Source organism: Pinus tabuliformis, chromosome 2_1 (genome assembly GCF_031772625.1).
Source record: "Pinus tabuliformis cultivar Carrire ecotype Pingquan chromosome 2_1, CPIR1, whole genome shotgun sequence".
Lineage (NCBI taxonomy): Eukaryota > Viridiplantae > Streptophyta > Pinopsida > Pinales > Pinaceae > Pinus > Pinus tabuliformis.
The window spans coordinates 564514912-564537500 of record NC_142299.1 but is presented as its reverse complement, the minus strand read 5'-3'; the positions used below and the strand labels follow the sequence as shown (position 1 = coordinate 564537500).

Sequence of the window (22589 nt, the reverse complement as noted above, 5' to 3'; positions counted from 1 at the left end):
TACCTTTCTCAAGGATATCTCTCCTGATGACTCTCCTTTTGAAAACCTTGAGGAAGGCGATCATGTGAACTCCTTGGAGAATGACATTAGAGATTATTTCCGCATTGAAAAGGAGAAATGTGAGATTATTGAGCCCCAATTTGATTGTGCTTCCGTTTACGATACTGACAAGGAAGATGAGATTGAGATTGGTTTTCCCTTTATCCCAGACATTACTTGTGATGACATACCCATCAATGCCTTTGGGAAAGAGAATTATTATTTTCCCTTGCATGAAGGAGGACAATTGGAAGTGATTGATTCTCCTTTCAGCGAAAGCCCAATCTTTGATGCTTATAATGAGGAAAGAAACGTGTTGGAATTCTAAGTCTAACTATTAGAAACCCTTCATGTACTTTTCTGATTTATTTCTGCCTACTTGTTCTGATTAATTAACAAGTTATTTACCATGTAAATACTGAAAATAAATACAAGTACATTCTCAACACATTACAGATCATCAACTAAAGGAAACAAAACAAGCACACAAGTGACACTGTTGTTTTTGGACCAATGTCCCCAGAAAAACCCAATGCGGGAAAACCAGTGCAGCTATCTGAGGGTTTTATTATTATGCAGTTTCTGAATACAATATGGGTGCCAAAACCGGCTCACCCAATAGAGAATAATCTTGGCAATAGTACCTCTCTACTCGGAAGCAGATATTCTGGCTGAAACCCCGGATAAACACTCTGATGTTGAAGTTTCAAAGTTTACTTAGTTTAGAAACCCTTCATGCACCTTTTCTGATTTATTCCTACCTACTTGTTATTTTCTTTAACAAGTTATTTACAAAGTAAGTACTGAAAATAAACACCAGTGCATGCTCAACATATTACAGATTAGCAACTAAAAGAAACAAGAACAAACACACCACATGAGACCATTATTTTTGGACCAATGTCCCCAGAAAAACCCAATGCAAGAAAACTGGTGCAACTATCAGAGGGTTTTCTTATTAAGCAATATTAGAGTACAATCTGGGTGCTGAAATTGGCCTACCCAACAGAGAATTTCCTTAGCAGCTATACCTCACAGTTTGAGAGAAATCTCCTGGTTGAAACCCCAGAAAATCCTTTCGGCAGCTCCTCAGCACAAAACTACTCTACAACACTAGCGTTTGCCCAATCTGGAGTGCATCAGCCCCTCTCTGTCTCACGCTGGCCCTGTGTCAGCCTTTCTAGGCCTGTGTCAGCCCCAAGAGGCCTGCGTCAGCTCTAGGAGTCTCTACGTCAGCTGCGCTGGCCCCTCTGGTGCTCTGCGCAGCACTTGCCTGCCTTCGCGTCACCCTCCTTGGCTACTGCGCTGCTCTCCCGACACAATCTCTACCTTCTCTGTTTCTCTATACTCAATGCCCCTCAACTACTCTCCTGATCACTAATTCTATCTCTCTTAGCAAACCCCGCTCTAGAGAATAGAATGACTGATCATCTGGTGTCTCCTCCAAGTGACCCTCAAGCCTCCTCTTATACTTTTCCTATTGACATCTCAACGGCCGAGATTAAGTCCCTAATCAACGACTAAGATTAGATCTGGCTTGATCCATGTCTTTTGGACCATTCTAACACAGATTCATATTAATACACATTAATATTTTATTTTCCCTAAGTTTAGACTTAGGGACTCCATTAAAAATATTAATTATTTTAATATGTCCTGATCTGTTTAAAATCTGCCCAAACCCTTTTTGGGTATTGGAGATCTCATGTTCCCCAACCTCTCCACCAAATTTCGTGGCTAGAGCACATCCAATGTTACCCCAAATCAACACTCCCTCTTAGCGAGGACTGTGCTCTAGCAATACTCCTCACTGAGTATTACTCTGATCATTCGGCATCGGTACCTGTGTTGATGCTAGGCCTTCCTACCCAACATCCTCTGCATTGATGCCTCCTGTATTGCTGCCCATGGTTCTACCATTGCCACTGCCGCATCTGTACGACAACTCCCTCTACATCCGTGTTGTTGCTAGTCCTTTCTCCTAGCACTGCATCTGCACTGCACCTCCTCTCATCATGTTGCATCGTGTTGCCCACTGCTGCACTGCAACTCAGTTATTGAGAAGTAACTGATATCCCAACTGACCTCCTTGTTGGGCTAGGAACACCCACTGATGTTGAAGCTCCCTCTGTCGCTGACAAGTGTTCCCTCACTCTGACCTCTACGTTGCTGCAACACCTCCCTGCATCTCGTACCATTGCACACCTCTCCGTGCCTTCTTTTACTGCTGCAACACTCATGTGCCTCTCGCACTGCTGCAAATCCTGCTAGCTTTGCGTTGTCTCGGGACTCCTACACTGTAGCTCTCTCTGCTGCTCCATCCGCATCTATCTCTACCCACTTAGCTAGTTCTGCTACTCCTCGTCGGAGCTCCCGTAGCAAGGTCTAATCCAAGAGGCTGGGTACCTCAAGGATCCTGCTCCTCATCGCCTGTAGGCCACCTGACTACAACTCAATGTCTCCCCACTTCCGCTCAAGTGGTGTGTGTGCACTCATGGCACAATCATCGTCTGTCAAAACTTCCTTCTCTACCTGTGTTGGCGCTGCCTTAGTCTTGGAAGACTCTCCCTTACTCTTCTTCCTTGGGCATTGGGTCGCATAATGACCCATCTCCCCACAGTGGAAGCACTTGATCTTGGAGAGATCTTTCTTCTTCTGCTTCTCCTGCTTTCCCTCAGATGCTAGGGCCACATCCTCCTCCTCCTGCTTGACCTTGATCCCTTTGCTACTGCTACCTGTCTTCGACTGCCATCTGATCTCTTCCTGGCGAAGAGCTGCCCACATCTCGTCCCAAGGTAGGAGAGTCCCTCTGCCCAGGATACTCTGGACAAACACTTCCCAATCTTCTAAGACAGCATTCAGGGTTGTCCTCACCATAAGCTCCTGATCCAGTGTCGCTCCTATAGCAGTCAACTGGTCTCGGATCTCATTCAGTCCTCCGAGGAAGGTGTTAATCAATTGACCCTTCTTCATCTGATACGACCTCATCTGGTTCTCGAGCAGCATTCTTCTCTACACAAAAGTATGCTGGTACAGGTTCTTGAGAGCCTCCCACATCTCAATTGTCGTTTCCTTCTCAGCTATATGTGGTAGCACATGATCCTTGACCTCATCAAGGATAACGCACTTGGCCTTCGCCATCGCCTCTTCGTACTTGTCGTTATCATTGGGGTCGACTGGGATAGCTATAACCTTCAAGGCGAAGTTTTTGACACGATTCCTGTCAAGCACTGATAAGATTATGGCCTTCCAGACTGCAAAGTTCGATGCTCCGTCCAGTGTATCCTGGTCTTCTACCTTGTGTAGTGCCATGACGCTCCTCTACTTCTCTCCTGGAAGTTCTCTGTTCGACTCCTCTGAGTCGCTACTTCTCATCTAGAAGTTCTCTTCTGGACTTCCTCTAAGTCCTGATTTCCCTCCTAGAAATCCGTTTGCCACTTGTCAAGATGCCTCCTACTCTGATCGTCTTGTGCAACTGCACTACTGATCCAGGTTCCTCGGCTAGAAACCCTCAGTAACAACTCCTCTAGCCCTGCTCTGTCAAGTACTGTTCTGACTATAGTACCTCACTAGCTCCACTCTGCAATATCCCTGCAGCCTTTTAGACTCCAGCAACTACCTCTCTGTGAACTGCGTCATCCCCTCTCTACCTCACGCTGGCTCTGCGTCGGCCCTGGGATGCCCTGCATCAGCCTTCTGGCCCTCTGCATCAGCAACGCTGGTCTCTCTGAGGCTCTGTGCAGCTCCCGACTTATTCTGCGTAGCTATGACTGGCTCTGCGTCACACTCGGGACAGCTGTTTTCTGCTGCTATTGCTCCGCTCGGTTGATGTCTCTTAGTCCTCTTGTGATCTGCGATCATGCTCTAATACCATGTTGAAGTTTCAAAGTTTACTTAGTTTAGAAACCCTTCATGCACCTTTTCTGATTTATTCCTACCTACTTGTTATTTTCTTTAACAAGTTATTTACAAAGTAAATACTGAAAATAAACACCAGCGCATGCTCAACATATTACAGATCAACAACTAAAAGAAACAAGAACAAACACACCACATGACACCATTATTTTTGGACCATTGTCCTCGGAAAAACCCAATGCGGGAAAACCGGTGCAGCTATCTGAGAGTTTTCTTATTAAGCAATATCAGAGTACAATCTACGTACCGAAACTGGCCTACCCAATAGAGAATTTCCTTATCAGCTATACCTCAATTTGAGAGAAATCTCTTGGCTGAAACCCTGGAAAATCCTTCCGACAACTCCTCAGCACAAAACTGCTCTGCAACCCCAGCGTCTGCCCAATCTGGATTGCGTCAACCCTTCTCTGTCTCACATTGGCCCTATGCCAGCTCTGGGAGCCTCTGCGTCAGCTACACTAGCCCCTCTGGTGCTCTGCGCAGCACTTGGCTGCCTCTGCATGAGCCCTTGCTGACTCTACATCACCCTCCTTAGTTGCTGCGCTGCTCTCCCGGCACAATATCTGCCTTCTCTCTTTCTCTGTACTTAATGCCCCTCAGTTGCTCTTCCAATCACTGATTCTATCTCTCTTAGCAAACCCCACTCTAGAGAATAGAATGACTGATCCGCTGGTGTCTCATCCAAGTGACCCTCAAGCCTCCTCTTATACTTTTTCCTGTTGACATCTCAATGGCCTAGATTAAGTCCCTAATCAACGACTAAGATTAGATCTGGCTTGATCCATGTCTTTTGGTCCATTCTAACACAGATTCATATTAATGCACATTAATATTTTATTTTCCCTAAGTTTAGACTTAGGGACTCCATTAAAAATATTAATTATTTTAATATCTTCTGATCTGTTTAGAATTTGCCCAAACCCTTTTTGGGTATTGGAGATCTCATGTGCCCCAACCTCTCCACCAAATTTTGTGGCTAGAGCATATCCGATGCTACCCCAAATAAACACTTCGACAACTCCCAACTCTAATCTGCCCCACGAAAACCCCAGCGTCAGCCCTTTCTGGCCCAACATCTGCCTAGCGTCACCTTGGCTTGCCCTGCGTCAGCCCTTAGAGCCTCTGCATCACCCACGCTAGCTCTCTGAGGCACTACGTAGCTCTTGGTTGCCTCTACGTGGGCCCTTTCTGGCTCTATGTGAGCCTCTGGCTGGCTCTCCGTCCCTCTCTCCCAGCTTCTTCCTTGATCCTCCTAGTACTATCTTTGCCTCTCTGCTTTTGTATTCACTACCCCTCAGCTACAACTCTGATCACTCTTTTGACTTCCTCAGCAAACCCTACCCCAGAAAATCGAAGTCTTGATCAACTCGATGTGTTTTGCAAGTGACCCTCAAGTCTCCTCTTATACTTTTCTTGTTGACAATTCAACGGCTGAGATTAAGTCCCTAATCAATGGCTAAGATTAACTCTGGCTTGATCCATGACTTTTGGACCCTTCTAACACAGTTTTATATTAATTCACATTAATCTTTTATTTTCCCTAATTTTAGACTAAGGGACTCCATTAAAAATATTAATCATTTTAATATCTCCCAAACTGTTTAAAATCTGCCCAAACCATTTCTAGGTATTGGATATCTCATGTGCTTTAGCCTCTCCACCAATTTTCATGGCTAGAGCACATCCGATGCCACCCCAAATCAACACTCCCTCTTAGCGAGGAGTCGAGGACTATGCTCTAGTAATACTCCTCACTGAGTATCACCCTAATCATCCGGCATCGGTCCTTATGTTGATGCTAGGCCTGCTGCCCAACATCCTCTGCACTGTTGCATTATGTATTGCTATCCATGGCCCTACCACTGCCACTGCTGCATTTGTACGACAACTCCCTCTGTATTTGTGCTACTACCCATGGCCCTGCCACTATCACTGTTGCATCTGCACTGCATCCCCTTCTCACACTGCATCATGCTACCCATAGCACTGCCACTGCTAACTGTTTCACTACAACCCAGTTACTGAGAAGGAAGTAACTGATGCACCCAATTCTGACATCCCTGTCAGGCTAGAGACTCTCCCGATGTTGAAGCTCCCTCTGCCGCTAACAAATGCTCCCTCTACTGACCTCTACACTGCTGCAACAATTCCATGCATTTCGCACCGTTGCACACCTCTCTATGCCATCCTGCACTGGTGCAATACTCTCGTGCTTCTCGCACTATTGCATCCTACTAGCCTCTGCACTGTCCTGGGACTCCTGCACTGTAGCACGTTCTGTCGCTTCATCAACATCCGTCTCTACCGACATCTACCAGTCCTGCTACTCCTTTTTGGGGCTCCCGTAGCATGGTATAATCCAAGAGGTTGGGTACCTTGAGGATCCTGCCCCTCATCGGCTGTAGTCCGTCTAACTACAGCTCTATGTCTCCCCACTTCCGCTCAAGTGGCGTGTGAGCACTCATGGCACAGTCATCATTTGTCTCCAATTCCTTCTCCGCCCTTGCTGGCACAGCCTTGGTCTCGGAAGCCTCTCCTTTTCTCTTCTTTCTCGGACACTAGCTCGCATAGTGACCCAGTTCCCCACAGTTGAAGCATTTGACCTTGGTGAGGTCCTTCTTCTTCCGTTTCTCCTGCTTTCCCTCAAATGCTAGGGCAACATCCTCCTCTTCCTCCTTCTTGACTTTGATCCCCTTGCCACTGCTTCCCGCCTTGCTTAGCCTTCTGATCTCTTCTTGGCGAAGAGTCGCCCACATTTCCTCCCAATCTGGAAGGGTTGCCCTGCCCAGTATGCTTTGGAAAAACACCTACCAGTCTTCTGAGACTGCGTTCAGGGTTGTTCTCACCATCAATTCTTGATCCGGTGTGGCCCCTATGGAAGCTAGCTAATCTCGGATCTCCTTCAATCGACTGAGGAAGGTGTTGATTTGTTCTCCCTTCTGCATCTGGTATGACCACAATTGATTTTCTACTAGCATCTTCCTTTGCACGAAAGTATGCTGATACAACTTCTTTAGGGCCTCCCACATTTCATTTGCCATATTCTTCTCGGCAATGTGTGGTACTACATGGTCCTTGACCCCGTCAAGGATGATGCTCTTGGCCCTTGCCATTGCATCCTCGTACTTATCGTTATCATCCGGGTCAATTGGGACCACTATTGTCCTCAAGGCGAATTGCTTGAGACGGTTCCTGTCTAGAACGGATAAGATTCTAGCCTTCCAAACTATGAAGTTTGAGGCTCCATCCAGTCTGTCCTGGTCTCTTACCCCGTTCACTGCCATCTCACTGCTCCTCTACTTCCTTCCTGGAAGTTCTCGGTGTGACTCCCTCTGAGCCTCAATTTCTCTCCTGGAAATCCTTCTCCCAATGTCGAGATGTCCCCACTCCAATCCTTAGTGCAGCTGCACCACTGATCTAGATTTCTTGGCTAGAAATCCTCAGTAGCAACTCCCTCCTCCTTGGTATTGCCTTGTTAGGTATTGTTTTGACTACAATACCCCACCAGCTTCACTTTGCAACTTTCCCACAGCCTCCTAAGCCCAGAAAACTGAAGGTTGGAGCTTCTAGGCTCTGCGCAATCCCGGCACCAGCAAAATTCGCACCTCCTGGCCACGAGCGTCGATCCTTCCTGACTGAGAAAGATGAGTGGGCACTATGTAGGTCGAGTCTGCTCCCCTCTGCCACTGCGCTAATCTTCTTTGCAGCTCAAACTTGATGACGCAGGCACTGCATCACCCCTTCCTTGCTACTTCTCTGCTAGGAACAACTTCTATCACTCAGTACAGTTGTTTTCTGCTGCTGCTGCTCTGCTCGGCTGATGTCCTCAGTTCTCTTGTGATCTGCAACCACGCTCTGATACCATGTTGGAATTTCTAAGTCTAACTGTTAGAAACCCTTCATGTACTTTTCTGATTTATTTCTGCCTACTTGTTCTGATTAATTAACAAGTTATTTACCATGTAAATACTGAAAATAAATACAAGTACATGCTCAACACATTACAAATCATCAACTGAAGGAAACAAAACAAGCACACAAGTGACACCATTGTTTTTGGACCAATGTCCCCGGAAAAACCCAATGTGGGAAAACCGGTGCAACTATCTGAGGGTTTTATTATTATGCAGTTTCTGAATACAATCTGGGTGCCAAAACCGGCTCACCCAACAGAGAATAATCTCGGCAATAGTACCTCTCTACTCGGAAGTAGATATTTCGGTTGAAACCTCGGATAAACACTCTAACAGCTCCCAGCTCTAATCTGCCCCACAAAAACCCCAACGTCAGCCTCTAGGGACTGCGTCAGCCCTTTCTGGCCCAACGTCATCCTGGCTTGCCCTGCGTCAGCCTCTGGAGGCACTCCGTCAGCCCTTAGAGCCTCTGGGTCACCCACATTGGCTCTCTATGGCATTGCGCAGCTCCTGGCTACCTCTGCGTGAGCCCTTGCTGGCTTTGCGTCCCTCTCTCCTGGCTTCTTCACTTATCCTCCTGGTACTATCTCTGCCTCTCTGCTTTTGTATTCACTGTCCCTCAGCTGCAACTCTGATCACTCTTTCGACTTCCTCAGCACACCCTACCCCAGAAAATCGAAATCTTGATCAACTCGGTGTGTTCTCCAAGTGACCCTCAAGCCTCCTCTTATACTTTTGTCGTTGACAATTCAACTCCGAGATTAAGTCCCTAATCAACGACTAAGATTAACTCTGGCTTGATCCATGACTTTTGGACCCTTCTAACACAGTTTTATATTAATTCACATTAATATTTTATTTTCCCTAAGTTTAGACTTAGGGACTCCATTAAAAATATTAATTATTTTAATATCTCCCAAACTGGTTAGAATCTGCCCAAACCATTTTTGGGTATTGGAGATCTAATGTGCTTTAGCCTCTCCACCAATTTTTGTGGCTAGAGCACATCCGATGCTACCCCAAATCAACAAAACGAGGCTCCCACCTACCCACTTTATGACTATGTATTCAAATCACTTGAGCCTTCAGAGTGTGGGGAGGGAAATCTCGTTGAATATGATACTTCGCCTTTGCCTTTCCTGCTTGTTCACCACCTTGAGTCTTCCTCAAGTAATTCGCTCATCTCTTTTGATATGACCTCGAGTGACCATGCCCCTTTTCCCCTTTCTAAATATGGTGTCAAGAAAGAGCCTTTCATTGAATATTCTTTAACCCCTTTAACCCATCCTTAGGATTATGATCACTTCGCGACCTCCCCTCCCTGATGTGACCATCACATTGAGAGACCTGTTTGTTGCACTCCTTTATCTCACCCTTCGTTCCCCTCTCATCACAACCTTGTGACATCCTCATAGCATGGTATTATAATGGTAATCGTGATAAGGGGTTCTCGAAAGTGATAGTTTGTTCCACCATTTTCTACTTAGAAGAAAAGCCCAATACCTGTAGATTGAACAGTTTTCTTTCTCCTAGGACTTACCTTTATCTCGAATGGAGATCATATTTTCCCACCTCCCATCAGCTTCATCTTCCAAGTGACTATGTCCACATTCGATTTGGGGGTTGCTACATGAGTAATCATATTAGCAGGCATATGTATATTGATGTGATGATATGTTGGTTGCACTGGCTTTATAATTACAATTAGTATTAGCCTTATTATATGCATGTTAGTGTAGGATGCATCGCATGTTCATTTTCTCATTAGAATTTACATCATATGATTTTTCCCATGGTAGATTAACTGCACTTAAATTAAAATCTGCATATATTTATATTTCTGTTGATTTTATGGCCTAACATTTTAGCATGTGCGATCATGAGAGGCCACGAAAGCATGGTGCCCCGTGTTTCTCAATCTATGATATGTGTAGATGACAGGTCTACGATAACCAAGAGATTGCTGGAGTTCTTGTGACCTCCCATTCAAGTAGCTTCGCCCACTTCTTCGAGAGATCACGTCCTAGCTGGACCCAGATGTTACCCACCATTTTGCAGGTAATATCGCTAGGAGAAATTTTTTCTCCAAGATGGTCCTCAGCCGGCAGCCAACAGCCCCTTGCAACCATCAACTAACTCATTGTGCCAATTCTCCGCCACCTGAGCCAGCGATGTGGTCACTCACCCATCTGCCATGATCGTATGTTTGAAGGTGGGCCTCCCAAATCTAAAGGTATGCCTTGTCATTTTAAAATTGAGTTTTGTAGTTTTCTTATCATGGACACTTCTAGGCATGGATAAATGGGGGGGTTCAGCGTAAAGAATGGGCTAAGTCTTTGCTTCTATCCCCTGAACCCCTTTTAGGAATTAACCTTGGATTCTAGTCCCGTGGGATCTCTTTTACTGACCATTTTGTTCCAAGGATGGTCTTTCACGGGAAACCCTGATTTTGGTTGCGTGGTCCCGCTCCCTTATCTGCTTATATTACCCCGCTCCATCATTTCTCCCTCCTGGGTCCACATTCCTCCATCGGGTCCACATAGGGTCAGCTCACCCCTCCCCTTGCCCACACTTTGCGTCATGGTCTGGAATGAAGCCCGAAGGTTGATGCAGCTAAAGAGAAAGTTAAAAGTATATATGGCCACATTCAACATGAAAAGTACCACAAAATGCAAAAACTGGTCAAAACAAAAACATTTAGCACGTGGGAAAAAGCCAATACACGAGCTCTACCCCATCAGCATGGTCATCACCCTGGTTCCTATAGGTTCTACGAGCCTCCTTCATTATATAGGAACCCATGATTGTCCCAACCCCTAGTGGACGATGAACCGCCCCACCTTAAAAAGGGGATTCCACTGCTATATCTACACCTCATGCTCTAACCCCTTGAGCCCATAGCAGTTAATCAAAGAAAATCATAAAAAGGCAAAAGGCATATAAAGAAAGGTGGAAAAATCAAGTCAGGGCACCTCATGTACCATGATTTCTCCCTCATACACATTATAAACCCAACCGTGAGCTTCCTTCTTATTAGCTACCCTTGTACCCTAGCATGTGACCTAGAGTTGCCCCCTCTCATCCCCTACTTAATTCACCTATCTGTCACATGCCACCACATTTTGACGGATGTACCTTGACTATATCATCCCCTTTAGAGGTGAAAACCACCTAATAGGGTGCTTGGTTAACCCATTTGGAGTTTAGGAGACACTAGCACATCCCCAAGCACATTATGGAAGGGTAAGCCATTATGAAGTCCCCACCTGTGGTCCATGATTAGGTAAGCTCATTTACCTGATTTGTCTAATGACTTGTACTGGAAGGCTAGGGGACGCATTGGATCTTATGCAGGATTGCAAATGGTTTCCATTTGGGGTTTGGTCTCCCTATACAGGATGCTAATCCTCCAGAGGGTTAAATTGGCACATGTAGGGTGAGTGTTGAGAGCCATGGGCCTCCACAGCAGCAGAGTACACTCCATGGATCCCCACAACCATTCAGAGATCGCTCGTGGTTCACCTATTGAATGAGGAGTATGCACTTGATCCATCATGCCTAGCCGGCCCCAGATCTACGCCATACACTTGGTAGCTGATCCAGGACTTCCACGATGATGTGGCATCACTTACACCATCATCCTAGCCCTTGAGGGTGACCTACATGCATCTTTGATTTGTTTGGAGACCCATGAGGACACTTGTGTGCCCCCAAATGTCATTTGGAGCACCACAGGTTATCACTGTGAAAATTTGGAAGACCCAAATTTCTACTGCAACAATTGATTAGGTTCCTTCTATTTGTTAATTTATTGAACAAATTATTTACTGTTTCCTACAGCAAATATCGAAACTAATACACTGCACCCTTCACCAATTAAAATTATATGCGGAAACAAGTAACTAAGCAAGAAAGAAATACACAACGCATTACACAATTATTTTGGATAAATGTCCCCAGAAAAACCTAATGTGGGAAAATTGGTGTAGCAGTTGAGGGTTTGTATTATTAAGTAGTAGTTTTCTGAATACAATCTCTAGATGCCTTACTGGCTATCTAGTATAGAGAATATGATTGATAGAATAGTGAGAAATTCCTCACACTAAAACCCACTGCAAAGAAGGGTATCTTTGTGGGTTACAATGAGACCAGCAAGGCCTACTGCATATACATTCCTGCGCAGAGGAAAGTTGTCCTAAGGCAAGATGTGAGATTTGAGAAGCGGGGCGGCTTGAGGTGATCTCGAGAGGTTGATTGGGTAGAGAAACAAGAGCGTCAATAGGGGGCCACACCACAAGTATGAGGATCGTCAGGTGGTACACCATGGTCACGAGGATCACCTACTTCAAGGGTGATAGGCTCACAGTGTCTAGGATCACAGGGCACAGAATCTCAGAGTACAAGTTTACCACAAACCACAAGAGGGCCTTACCCATCAAGAGGAGAGGCTCCAGTGGAGGATTTTCCCATACTAGTAAAGGAGGCTACTACAAGGAAGAGGAAGGAAAAATGGCCTTGAGAGACTGAAAGAAGCACAAGAGATAGTGGGGAAACCCAAGTGGTCAATTAGGGAGAGCAGACCACCAGTGAGGTTGGGTGGCTATGTGGCAGATGTTGTGGAGATTGAGCCAGGTAGCTATGAGGAGGCTACTAGTCAGCAGATCTAGAGGGATGCCATGATGGAGGAGTATGCCTCCATCATGAAGAATGATGTGTGGGAGATAGTGTCGAGACCTGAGGGGAAGTCAGTGGTGACTCGTAGGTGGCTCTACAAGATTAAACATGTTGCAGATGGCAGCATGGAGAAGTTTAAAGCTCATTTTGCAGCACAGGGGTTCTCACAAGTAGAGAGAGTTGACTATGAGAAGACCTTCACACCAGTTGCTCATTATACCTCTATTAGAGCAGTGATATCTATAGCAACTGAGATGGGTTGGAAGATTCACCAGATGGATGTGAAGACCACCTTTCTCAATGGGGTCATACAGGAGGAGGTGTACATTGAGCAACCATAGGGCTTTGAGGTGCATGGGAGAGAGTCTCATGTGTGTAGGCTTAAGAAAGCCTTATATGGACTGAAGCAGGCATCGAGAGCATGGTATGAGAGGATTGATGCCTACTTGCAGCAGATGGGTTTCCAGAAGAGTGATGCAAATCCAAACCTATACTTCATCATGGTTGGTGACGATCCACTCATTCTGGTTCTGTATGTGGATGACTTGTTTATTACAGGAGAGGAGAGACTCATCCAACATTGCAAGAGGGACCTTGCTTCAGAGTTTGACATGACCGATATGGGACTAATGCATTACTTTTTGGGGTTGGAGGTTTGGCAGTAGGATGGGTATATCTTTGTAGGCTAGGGTAGATATGCAGGGGACATACTAAGGAGATTTCGTATGGAGGATTGCAGGCCTATGGCTACTTCGATGATCACCAACTGGAAGAAGCTACATGCTTCAGATTCCAAGTTGGTGAACCCCACTTTGTATCGTCAGTTGCTCAGTTCATTAATGTATATGGTCAACACTAGGCGAGATATCTGTTTCACAGTCAACACCTTGAGTTAGTTTATGATGGAGCCCAGGAGAGTGCACTATGTGGTTGCGAAACATGTGTTATGGTACCTACAGGGCACAATGGACTATGGTCTGGTTTATATCTGAGGAGATGGAGTCAGATTGACAGGCTATACAGACTCAAATTGGGCAGGTAGTGCTAGTGACCGGAAGAGTACTTCCAAATGTTGTTCCATGTTGGGCTCGACAGTGTTATCGTGGTTCAATAGGAAGCAAAGATCAGTGGCACTGAGCTCAACGAAAGCTAAGTATATTACAATTTACAACTAGTCAAGCCAGTTGCGAGGCTATTTGGCTTCGCAAGATGATGTGTGGCTTATTTGGTCATAGGCTGAAACCAACTACGATATACTATGATAATGAAAGTTGCATTAAACTCACGGAAAATCAAATATTTCATGAATGGTTAAAGAACATAGAGATCAAGTACCACTTTTTCAAGGATTGGGTTTAGAGAGGAGTAGTGTGGCTTCCATGTATATCCAATGATGAACAGGTTGCAGATATTCTCACCAAGTCATTGCCAAGGGGCAAGCATGTGTATTTCAAAGACATGATGGGAGTAGTGAGAAAGAACTTCCTCTGTAAGAGGGAGTGTTGAAGAATAAGGTACCAAGGAGGTGCTTCGTAGTGCATTTGCCTTTTTGCTTAGGAAAACACTTTAAAACACCTTTTTAGCATGTGACTTTATGAGTTATATTAAAGTCATGTTAAAGTCACAGTATAAAGTACTTTAAGTACTATGTACTTTCTAATATTGAAATCACCTTATGTGGAGAAAAAGTACAAGGTACAAACATAAAGTTATACAGTGACTAGGAGTCATTAATGAGGGGAACCACATGAAAAGAGGGTGAAGTGAGGGAATGATCTCCACCATTTATCTAGAGGGCTGAGATCTAATCTCAGCGCTTGATCAAAAGGGTTAGGGTTCACCTATCTAATGAGAGCTAAAACGGGAGAAAAAGGTGAGAAGCTCATTCATTCTACATGTGCATTTGTAGAGAGGAGGAGAAGAGATGAAGGAGACAAAGCTGTGATAGCAGAAAGTTTTGCAGGAGGAAATCGACCTAGCAAGAGAAGATACCTTCGGGAGACACAAATCTCAAGTCTGGGTGTGGCACACATTTCTAGGACAGAGAGCATTTATCCCAGCATGATTTTCGAGGCTTTGGGAAGCTGTAACAGGGAAATAAATTTCAGATCTGATAATCTGAGGAACAGGCCGAGAATCTAGGGTATTTATGTGGCACACAGGCTAAATAGGCTGAAACTTGAGGCACAAATAGTGCAGAAATTGAGGAGGTTTCTGGCTCTGAGTTGAACAAATTTTGTCAGACTGTCAGCACTCTTCTTAAGGCAATAAATGTAGTTTGGCTGGCCAGAAATTCTAGGAAGTCTGTGTTTGACTGTGGATCGAATTTCTAGGTGATTCCTGGGACAGTGACTCGTTTATCAAGGCTAAAGGTGGATCAAAGTGACTCAAACATCCAGGGAGAGTTTGCTGGACCGTGGCTCATCTTCCAAGGGAGATAAGTACCCTGTACAAATATATTGCTGTGTATAAATTTCCTAAGAAAGCGAATAAAAAATCTCTTTATACTGGTTTTCCCCTTGTGGGTCTTTCCAGGGTCAAGTTAGACCAAACATACTTCTGTCAAAAATCTGTGTATGCTTGTCTATTTTGTTTTCTATCAGCGGAAAAGTGCAAAAGAAGTTGAGGTAGTCCTGAAAGTGTTTCAAAAATAATTTGTAAACAGTTTTATATCAGCTAACGTTTTGGGCTGTGGGCATTAAACTAAATGCAAAAACCTTTGAAACTGGGATGGGCTACAGAACTAAAAATTTCTACAGGGTGTTTATACTGCAGGTGTAGATAAGAAGATATTTGGGAATCCCCTTTGGCATTGATGTGTTTGTGAAATCTAAATGCTATTGGATTTTAACTCTTTTCAGAGGAAAATTTAATAATGGTTCACCTAGTATATTCTTGTATCTAAGGGAAATTACTGTAATGGACAAAATACTTGCTGCAGGACATATACTCTATTTCTGTTGATTTTCTCATCTTGCCTCAAACTACAGCTAGTTAGTGCAGGTGCTTTAACACTTCATGTCTGGATAGTGAGGGAAGAGGGGCTCGTTTTAGTTGACTGGGACATTTATTTTATGTACCTTCCAGGTGAGCAGGGTGACTCGGTTTGATAAAATATCAGAACATGTGACATTAATCACAATAGACAGTAAGAGCTATGTGATAAATTGTTGAGAAATGTCCTTTTTAAATGATTCCCCATAGACTGGTGTTACAAAACTTGCTGGGTTCTACCAAGACTTATGTGCCAAACTTGATTGGCCCAAAAATGAGGTCCAGCTAATCTGGTGATGAGTCCAAGTCACCAGCTGCACGTTTGAGTCGTGAATACCTGCAGCTCAGTTGATTGTTTAGCAACTTTTACCAGAGTTTTTTTCATCATTGTCAATGTTTTCCCAAAGATTTCTTGAATACTATACAGTTTTCCACAGTGTTTTATGGTCTTAATTTTTGAATAATTTCTTTGTTCCCCTTGTGAAATATTGACAGATATAATCTTTAGTGTTTAGGAAAATATTTAATGGATTTAATATTTAATATATACTCTGGGATCTTGTGAAGTATTGACAAAATACAAATTGGTTGCAGGATGGGTGCAATTTTCACCCAGCTTTCAACCCCTGGTTTTTCCTCATCACTTGGAGATGAGACTATTATCCTCATACTGAGACACTTCTGGCCACTCCTTGAACGTATATTCAGTTCTGATCATATGCAAAATGGTTGTTTGTCAACTGCTGTTTGTAAAGCCCTGTCACAAGCTATTCAAGCCTCAGGTATTTAGAAGCAGATGCCAATTATTTCAACACATTTTGTTGCTGTCTGTATGCATAACACTGGATCTGTCTTCGGTGACATGAACTGTTGGTGTTCAATTACAGGTCGGAACTTCTCAGCACTGTTGTCAGAAGTGATGGATTGCCTTTCAAGAAATTTTCTCTCCTTCCAACATCATGAATGTTTCATAAGAACTGGTAAGACCTTACTAGGTTTTGGTTAAAGAAAGATTATATTTTTCAGTAAGAAATATGAACACAACACAAACATGACTAATAAAGGATGCAGTTAGTGGCATTTTCCAATAGAGTTGGACTTCGTCATCGCCTTAAAGGAATGGAACTTGCACTTATGTTGTTGCAGATGGCTGATTTAATTGCCACTTGACCTCCTGGCTCACTATCTATTTGTTCTGGTACTAGTAGTAAATTAATGTAACTTTACTGCTTAGTTGAAGAGGAATGCTACTCTTAACAGTGAAATTCACATAGATATCATTCTTTTGTGCTATCTAGAGGTTCTAGAATACATGGTGTACTTTCCATAGAAGATATCAGGTGTCCAGATTCCAAACATGGATTGTTCTCATGTGATAATACGAACCTCACTTTGGCTGTAGGATATGTCCTCAAAATGTTGTTTTCTGATGAACATTTGAAAGAAAAGTAGAAAATTTTCAGTGTTGAAGATTCAACATATTATTTGATGTGTTTCACACTTGGAAGCATCAGAAGGGAATAGATCTCATACTGCTGATTTATCTAAGAAGTTGAACTTACTGATTACAGATGATAAATAAATCTGTGAATGTACCTTTTACTATTGGATTTGTAACCCTCTTGGATCTTGACAACAACATAAAAATGTTTTAATATTTCAATGTATGGTCAAGGATAAGCATTTTTTATGAGACAATGGTTGTAGGAAGTGATGACATTTTTAACAGACGTACTATGTGTCTATAGTAGAGCTTGGAGTAACAATACAGTGGAATATGGGGCTAATTTAAGGCCACAAACAAGTGTTTCTCTTTCCAAAAGAGACATATATTGTGATTGAAGAAGATTAGCCTGATAAGGAAGAAAAAGGTTTGTATTAGGTGGAATATATGATTGTTGCTAAAAAAGGAAGTGCAAACGAGGAGGAAAATGTTGAATGTGTTAACAAATTGTTATCTCTCAAAGTTGCACTTCTTGAGGTAAAGTCCGAAGGCTCAAGCAAGTCCTTGGAAGAACTAAGAGGGAAGACAATGTCACCTCACCAACCCTCTTCACACTTTACGCCAGCTGTCCTCCGGCACAAGGGTGGATTCCCTAGAAGATGATTCCTAGAATTTTAGACCATGGATTGCAGGGTGAAGTGAAGAGTAAATTCCTGTAGAACAGTTTTGCTTGTGTACTATAGAGAGTGGATGAATGAACTGGAGACTAGTGTCTTTCTATTGGGAAAATGGAGTCAAATCAAGGCTCAGTGGGTGACTGTCCCATTGAGGAAAAGAGGAACAATATACCTGCAACGTACGAGCTTAATTAACCCTCTCCTTGCTGTCCCAGACTTCAGAAATTTATCAAGGCAGACTATTAGTGTAGATGAACTCCGATGATATCATAATTGTCTCTATCAGGAATGGATTACAAGTTCATGGAACTGAGTATAAAGAAGCATGCATCAATATAGAACATCCTAATGATAAATACAGTGGTAGAGGAATGGTGTTACCTCATCCAATGTTTCATAACTATAATCCATAACAATTTCATCAACATGAGAGAGCATGGCGATGTAGAAGATTTCCTCTTCTATTAAACAATTTATTCATCCTCAAAGTACATCCAATAGGTATTCAACCAAGGTCTAAGGGATCTCTCCTAAATCAGACCATGCCAAATGAGGTAGAGAGCAAGCCCTTATATAGGTTTGACCGCAACTCCTTTTACGATGAAAAACTAATTGCTTTCCTAGATCCATTATCCTGGAAGGAATAATATTATATTTTTGACCTCCTCAACAAACTCCTTACTAAATGTAGAAGTGAGTTGTTGCGATCCACTTTTTTTCTCCTAGAAGAAACAACAAAATATACATTTTTATCTTCAAGGAAAACAATATAATAATTCTTTCATATATCTAAATGAAAATTTTCAACAATAATAAAAGAATGATTTAGTTAGGAAGCACTTCCTAAAATATCCAAGATGGTGGGACACATCCTCTAGGTATTTGAGTGGTTGACCAAGAGATAACTTCTAAAACTGAAATAAATTTTCCACAAGTGCACCCTTCACTAGAGAAAATCCACGTGTAGCTCTAATCAACTTCTTCAAGAATGTGCATGAGTAACAACCTTGATCAAAAAAGTAATATAATAATCTTTGAGTAGGAGAGGCATCCTTGGAAAATGTGCAATCCCAAGTTCCAACCACCTTGACCAAATAAATAACTAGCTTGAGTGTGCCCTTGGAAAATGTGCCAAGGTTGTTCAATCTATCAAACCATATGCCAAAACCATGTGGTGATTTTCTGAAACCATCTGCATAAGGGGAGGGCGACCTAGAGAAGCATGCAGAGTGCTAAACATGTGAAGCACTTCACATGCATGATAGGTCAAACGTCTTGGGATCTTCAACAAATTCCGAAAAAGTGCTTCCTCCAATGTACAGTTTGTGCAATTTTCTACAATAATGCAAAGTAGAAACTGATCTTCTGATCTTGATAATTATTTTCCAATGATTTCCAATTCAGTTATCTTATATCACATATATCATTAAGCAGTTACACCCAAAAAATCTCAACAGTAATGCAATGAAAACAAGAGGAAAACCAAGCACAATAGAGACACCAAAGTTACCCTGGGAAAACCCAACAACTCTTCTTCTAAGGAGAAATTGTTCTTCAATAATATTTACAAGTCCAAAAATTCTAGAAATCTGTGCCACAAATTCAAGCCCAAGATACCAGTCAAAGTTGGTCAAATGCCAACTTAGTCTATGTTAGTCAAACCTCCAAATATCAGAGAATTTAATGCTGGTCAACACTGGTCAATGGTACGAAATTCGGGCTGATGTCAACTCAGTCCTGCAGTCAAAAGTCTGGTTAATTATGGACAACTGTCACTGACTGTGGCCCAAATCTGTGGTCAAACTTGCTTCTTTTTAGCAGTCAAACTCAATCAAACTCTAGATCAGGCTGAACAGAATCTCAGTCAAATAAAGCAGGTCAAACTCGGTCAAATGATAGTCTCTTTATTTCAGTCAACCTTCATATTTCTCCCTCTTTGACTTTGCACATGTGGATCAGAAAATAGAAGAATGTGTCTTGGTCGAATTGTTCCAAACGTGAAGGTCATCTTGTGTTTTTATATTAGCCAAACCTGTGACTTTTTGACCAAAAGTCTCACCCCTTCATGGTGGGGCCGACTTGACACTTAGGGCCTACATGAACCCCAAATTCATAATTTAAATTTTTCCTTTTGTATAATTTTCTTTGGCTGACTTTAGCAGGACTTTTGGCATGCAGGAGTACCTCCCAATGCTACAAAATATCAACACTCCCTCTTAGCGAGGGAGGTATTCTCCTTGTCTGCAATAGATTGTCTTTTCGCTGAAATTTCTCCTTCTTAAGAAGAGTTTATGAGCTTGCCACATTGATGCATGTCTATAGATCACTCCATCCTGGAGTGGGCAATGTAACTCCTCATATATCCAGCGTTGGCCAAAGTCCTCTATGGCTCCTTAGGTGTGATGCCCCTTTTTTTGGTGTTCCTTATGGCATAGTTACAATGGACTTTCAAGGTTGGAGGCAGTCAGGTCACAGGTGTAGGTTTACTTCAGCAACTAGCTTAGGGGCTTTCGGAGATGTTTTATGGGGTCTAGAGGAGTTCACTTGCCATCTTCCATCATCAGGATTGATTCCGCACAACTCGCTTCTCGTTCCATTGCATTCTCATATTTCCCATAAAACAAGGTTATTATTGTGCCTAACTTAATTATTTATGCTTAAGGTGGCATTTCGAGAGGAATACTTGACGTAACACCTTAGTGTAATAGCTCGTTGGAACCAGAACGAGAAGATCTACAAGATGGGATGGTTAGTATGGATTTTCAGTGGCTTGAGGAGGCATGGTGGTCAATTTACAGTTTTCTCACATTAAAAAGATATTTTAATTGAAATAAAAAGAGGGAAATGTGCTCAATGATTAAAAAAATAATAAAATAGGAGCTTCTAGAAGGTTCAATCAAATCTATAAAAGGAGGAGGAGGAGGCCATTAGAGGACAGCTTGGATTTGAGCATTGTCTTGTGTGAGAGGTTTGAGAACTCGGTTCTCTCCTTCAGTAGCTCCAAGACGGAAACCCTTGGGTGATTCAGTGAGATTGGGCAAATACCCATCTCCCCTTGGTGAATTCATCCAAAATTCACATGAGAGCTTAGCAATGATATTTCAGTTAAGTTTTGGAGGGCCAACACCACATTAGAGTAGATTCTTGAGGCCAGTTTTCCATCTCAACTATTTTGTTGTATTAGCATGTAAACCCCAATTTTCTATTATAATAAAAGTTGAGATTATTTCTACTCATCGTATTATTGACTTGCTTGCACTCTATTTGTTATATTTTACATGGCAATCTTCTGTTAAATGAATATAATTTTATATATGTAGCACTTGTTGAGTTAAATTTCGAGAATTTGCAAAATTTTCCCGCTTGGGATATTACATTAGGAAGATTGTGTCAATATGCTTTGGTCATGACCTAGCCTAGGCATCTAGATTTTTATATGGAGAGAATTTTCCTTTGGACCATTCACTTTTGGGTCAAAGTCGTCTATGACTTGTGAAATTTTAAGACCGTTGCAGTCACTGGTTATTATTCTCCTATCAATTTAGATTATTTGTCTTCTGCAGATTATTTGCGGCAAATACTGAATAAAACACAACTACAACTTCACAAAAATAAATAACCACAGGAACTGAAAAAATTATGCACACACACAAGTTATGGACACCAGTGTTTTTGGACAAATGTTCTTGGGAAAACCCCAGTGTGGGGAAATCCAGTTCTGCAGATGAGTTATTTTATTATTCTTCAATAAATCCGTGATGGAGAAAATCACAAATTCGTTTGTTGTCATTTAGCAAACCTCTAGAAAATTATTCTCATCACTTCTGCAAGTCATTCTAATCTCCTGGAAGCAATTCGGCCCCACAGATCTAATTCAACCTCCCTTTGGCTAATTGATTTGGCTCACACGTGCAGCCTGATAGTTAAACTCGACCCTCCTAGAAACTCACACTAGCAGAGAAAATTAACTCGGCCTACTCTTGGAAATTCTGACATCAACTGGCAAATCAATCTCCCTGTACAAATCTATCTCTCCTGCAAGTTTCTCTTTGCCTCGACACTTCGTCCTCTCTGAGCAATTCACACTGCCTACTAGGGTAATTTGTTAGTTTCTGTAGCATCGAATGTGTTCTAGCCACAAAATTTGGTGAAGAGGCTATAATACATGAGATCTCCAAAACTGAAAATCGTTTCTAGAAATTCCACCTAGAGATGGCTTAATTAGATTTAACCAATTTTTAAATATTTCCTATGTCTAAACTTAGGGAATATGGTTAATTAATTAGAATTAATTAAATCAAGGTGCGAATCATCTATAAACTCACACGGATTGACTCCAAGATGATCCTAGCCATTGATTAAGTTTTAATCTTGGCCGTTGGTGCTCCAATAGTGCACTGTAAGAGGAAGTCGATGGGCACTTGGAGATGACACACTAGAAGTTTGATTTTCTTAGCAAATCAATTTCTAGAGAGCAGTAGCAGTTGCCGAAGAGCCAAAAATCGAAGCAAAGAGTGAGGAGTAGGGACAATGAGGCTGGAGGACATTTTCTAGATCTAGCGAGTGCATTGCAGAGGAAAAAGTACCACAGTGAGGCTGATGAATGGGCTGGGAAAAAGCCTCTAGAAGGCTATTCGATTTAGCTGGAGAGAAGTCGAGTTTCAGTTCTAGAGGTCGGGAAAGGGTTCCAGAAGGCCTGAGAGACAGTTTCTCAGCCAATGGTAGACAGGACGGCTACAGGAACAATTGATTCAGGTGGAGCGTGGTAGATACTGCGCTAGGGTGACATAGGCAAGCGCAGAGGTATTTTGGACGACTCACTTGGAGCTGCAGTTAGAGCTCGAATTTTCCTGTGGGGTGAGGAAAATTCCTCACTAGAATTTTGCCAGTATTTTTCTCTGTAGGATTGCTAGATTTCGACATCCAAAT

At 42.7% G+C, this 22589-nt stretch overlaps 1 protein-coding gene across 5 annotated transcripts in view; it reads left to right on the top strand.

The window, feature by feature from the left end:
• Positions 1–22589, top strand: part of LOC149201659 (transportin MOS14-like) — a 458994-nt gene that overhangs the window by 352929 nt on the left and 83476 nt on the right. For all 5 annotated transcript variants that reach the window (XR_016253876.1, XR_016253875.1, XM_089402969.1 and 2 more), the window contains 2 exons: positions 16134–16321; positions 16427–16519. Coding sequence is in view for 3 of the 5 variants with exons in the window: in XM_089402969.1 (XP_089259095.1) it covers positions 16134–16321; positions 16427–16519 (281 nt within the window). In the remaining 2 variants the exon portion in view is untranslated. The remainder of the gene's footprint in view (positions 1–16133; positions 16322–16426; positions 16520–22589) is intronic.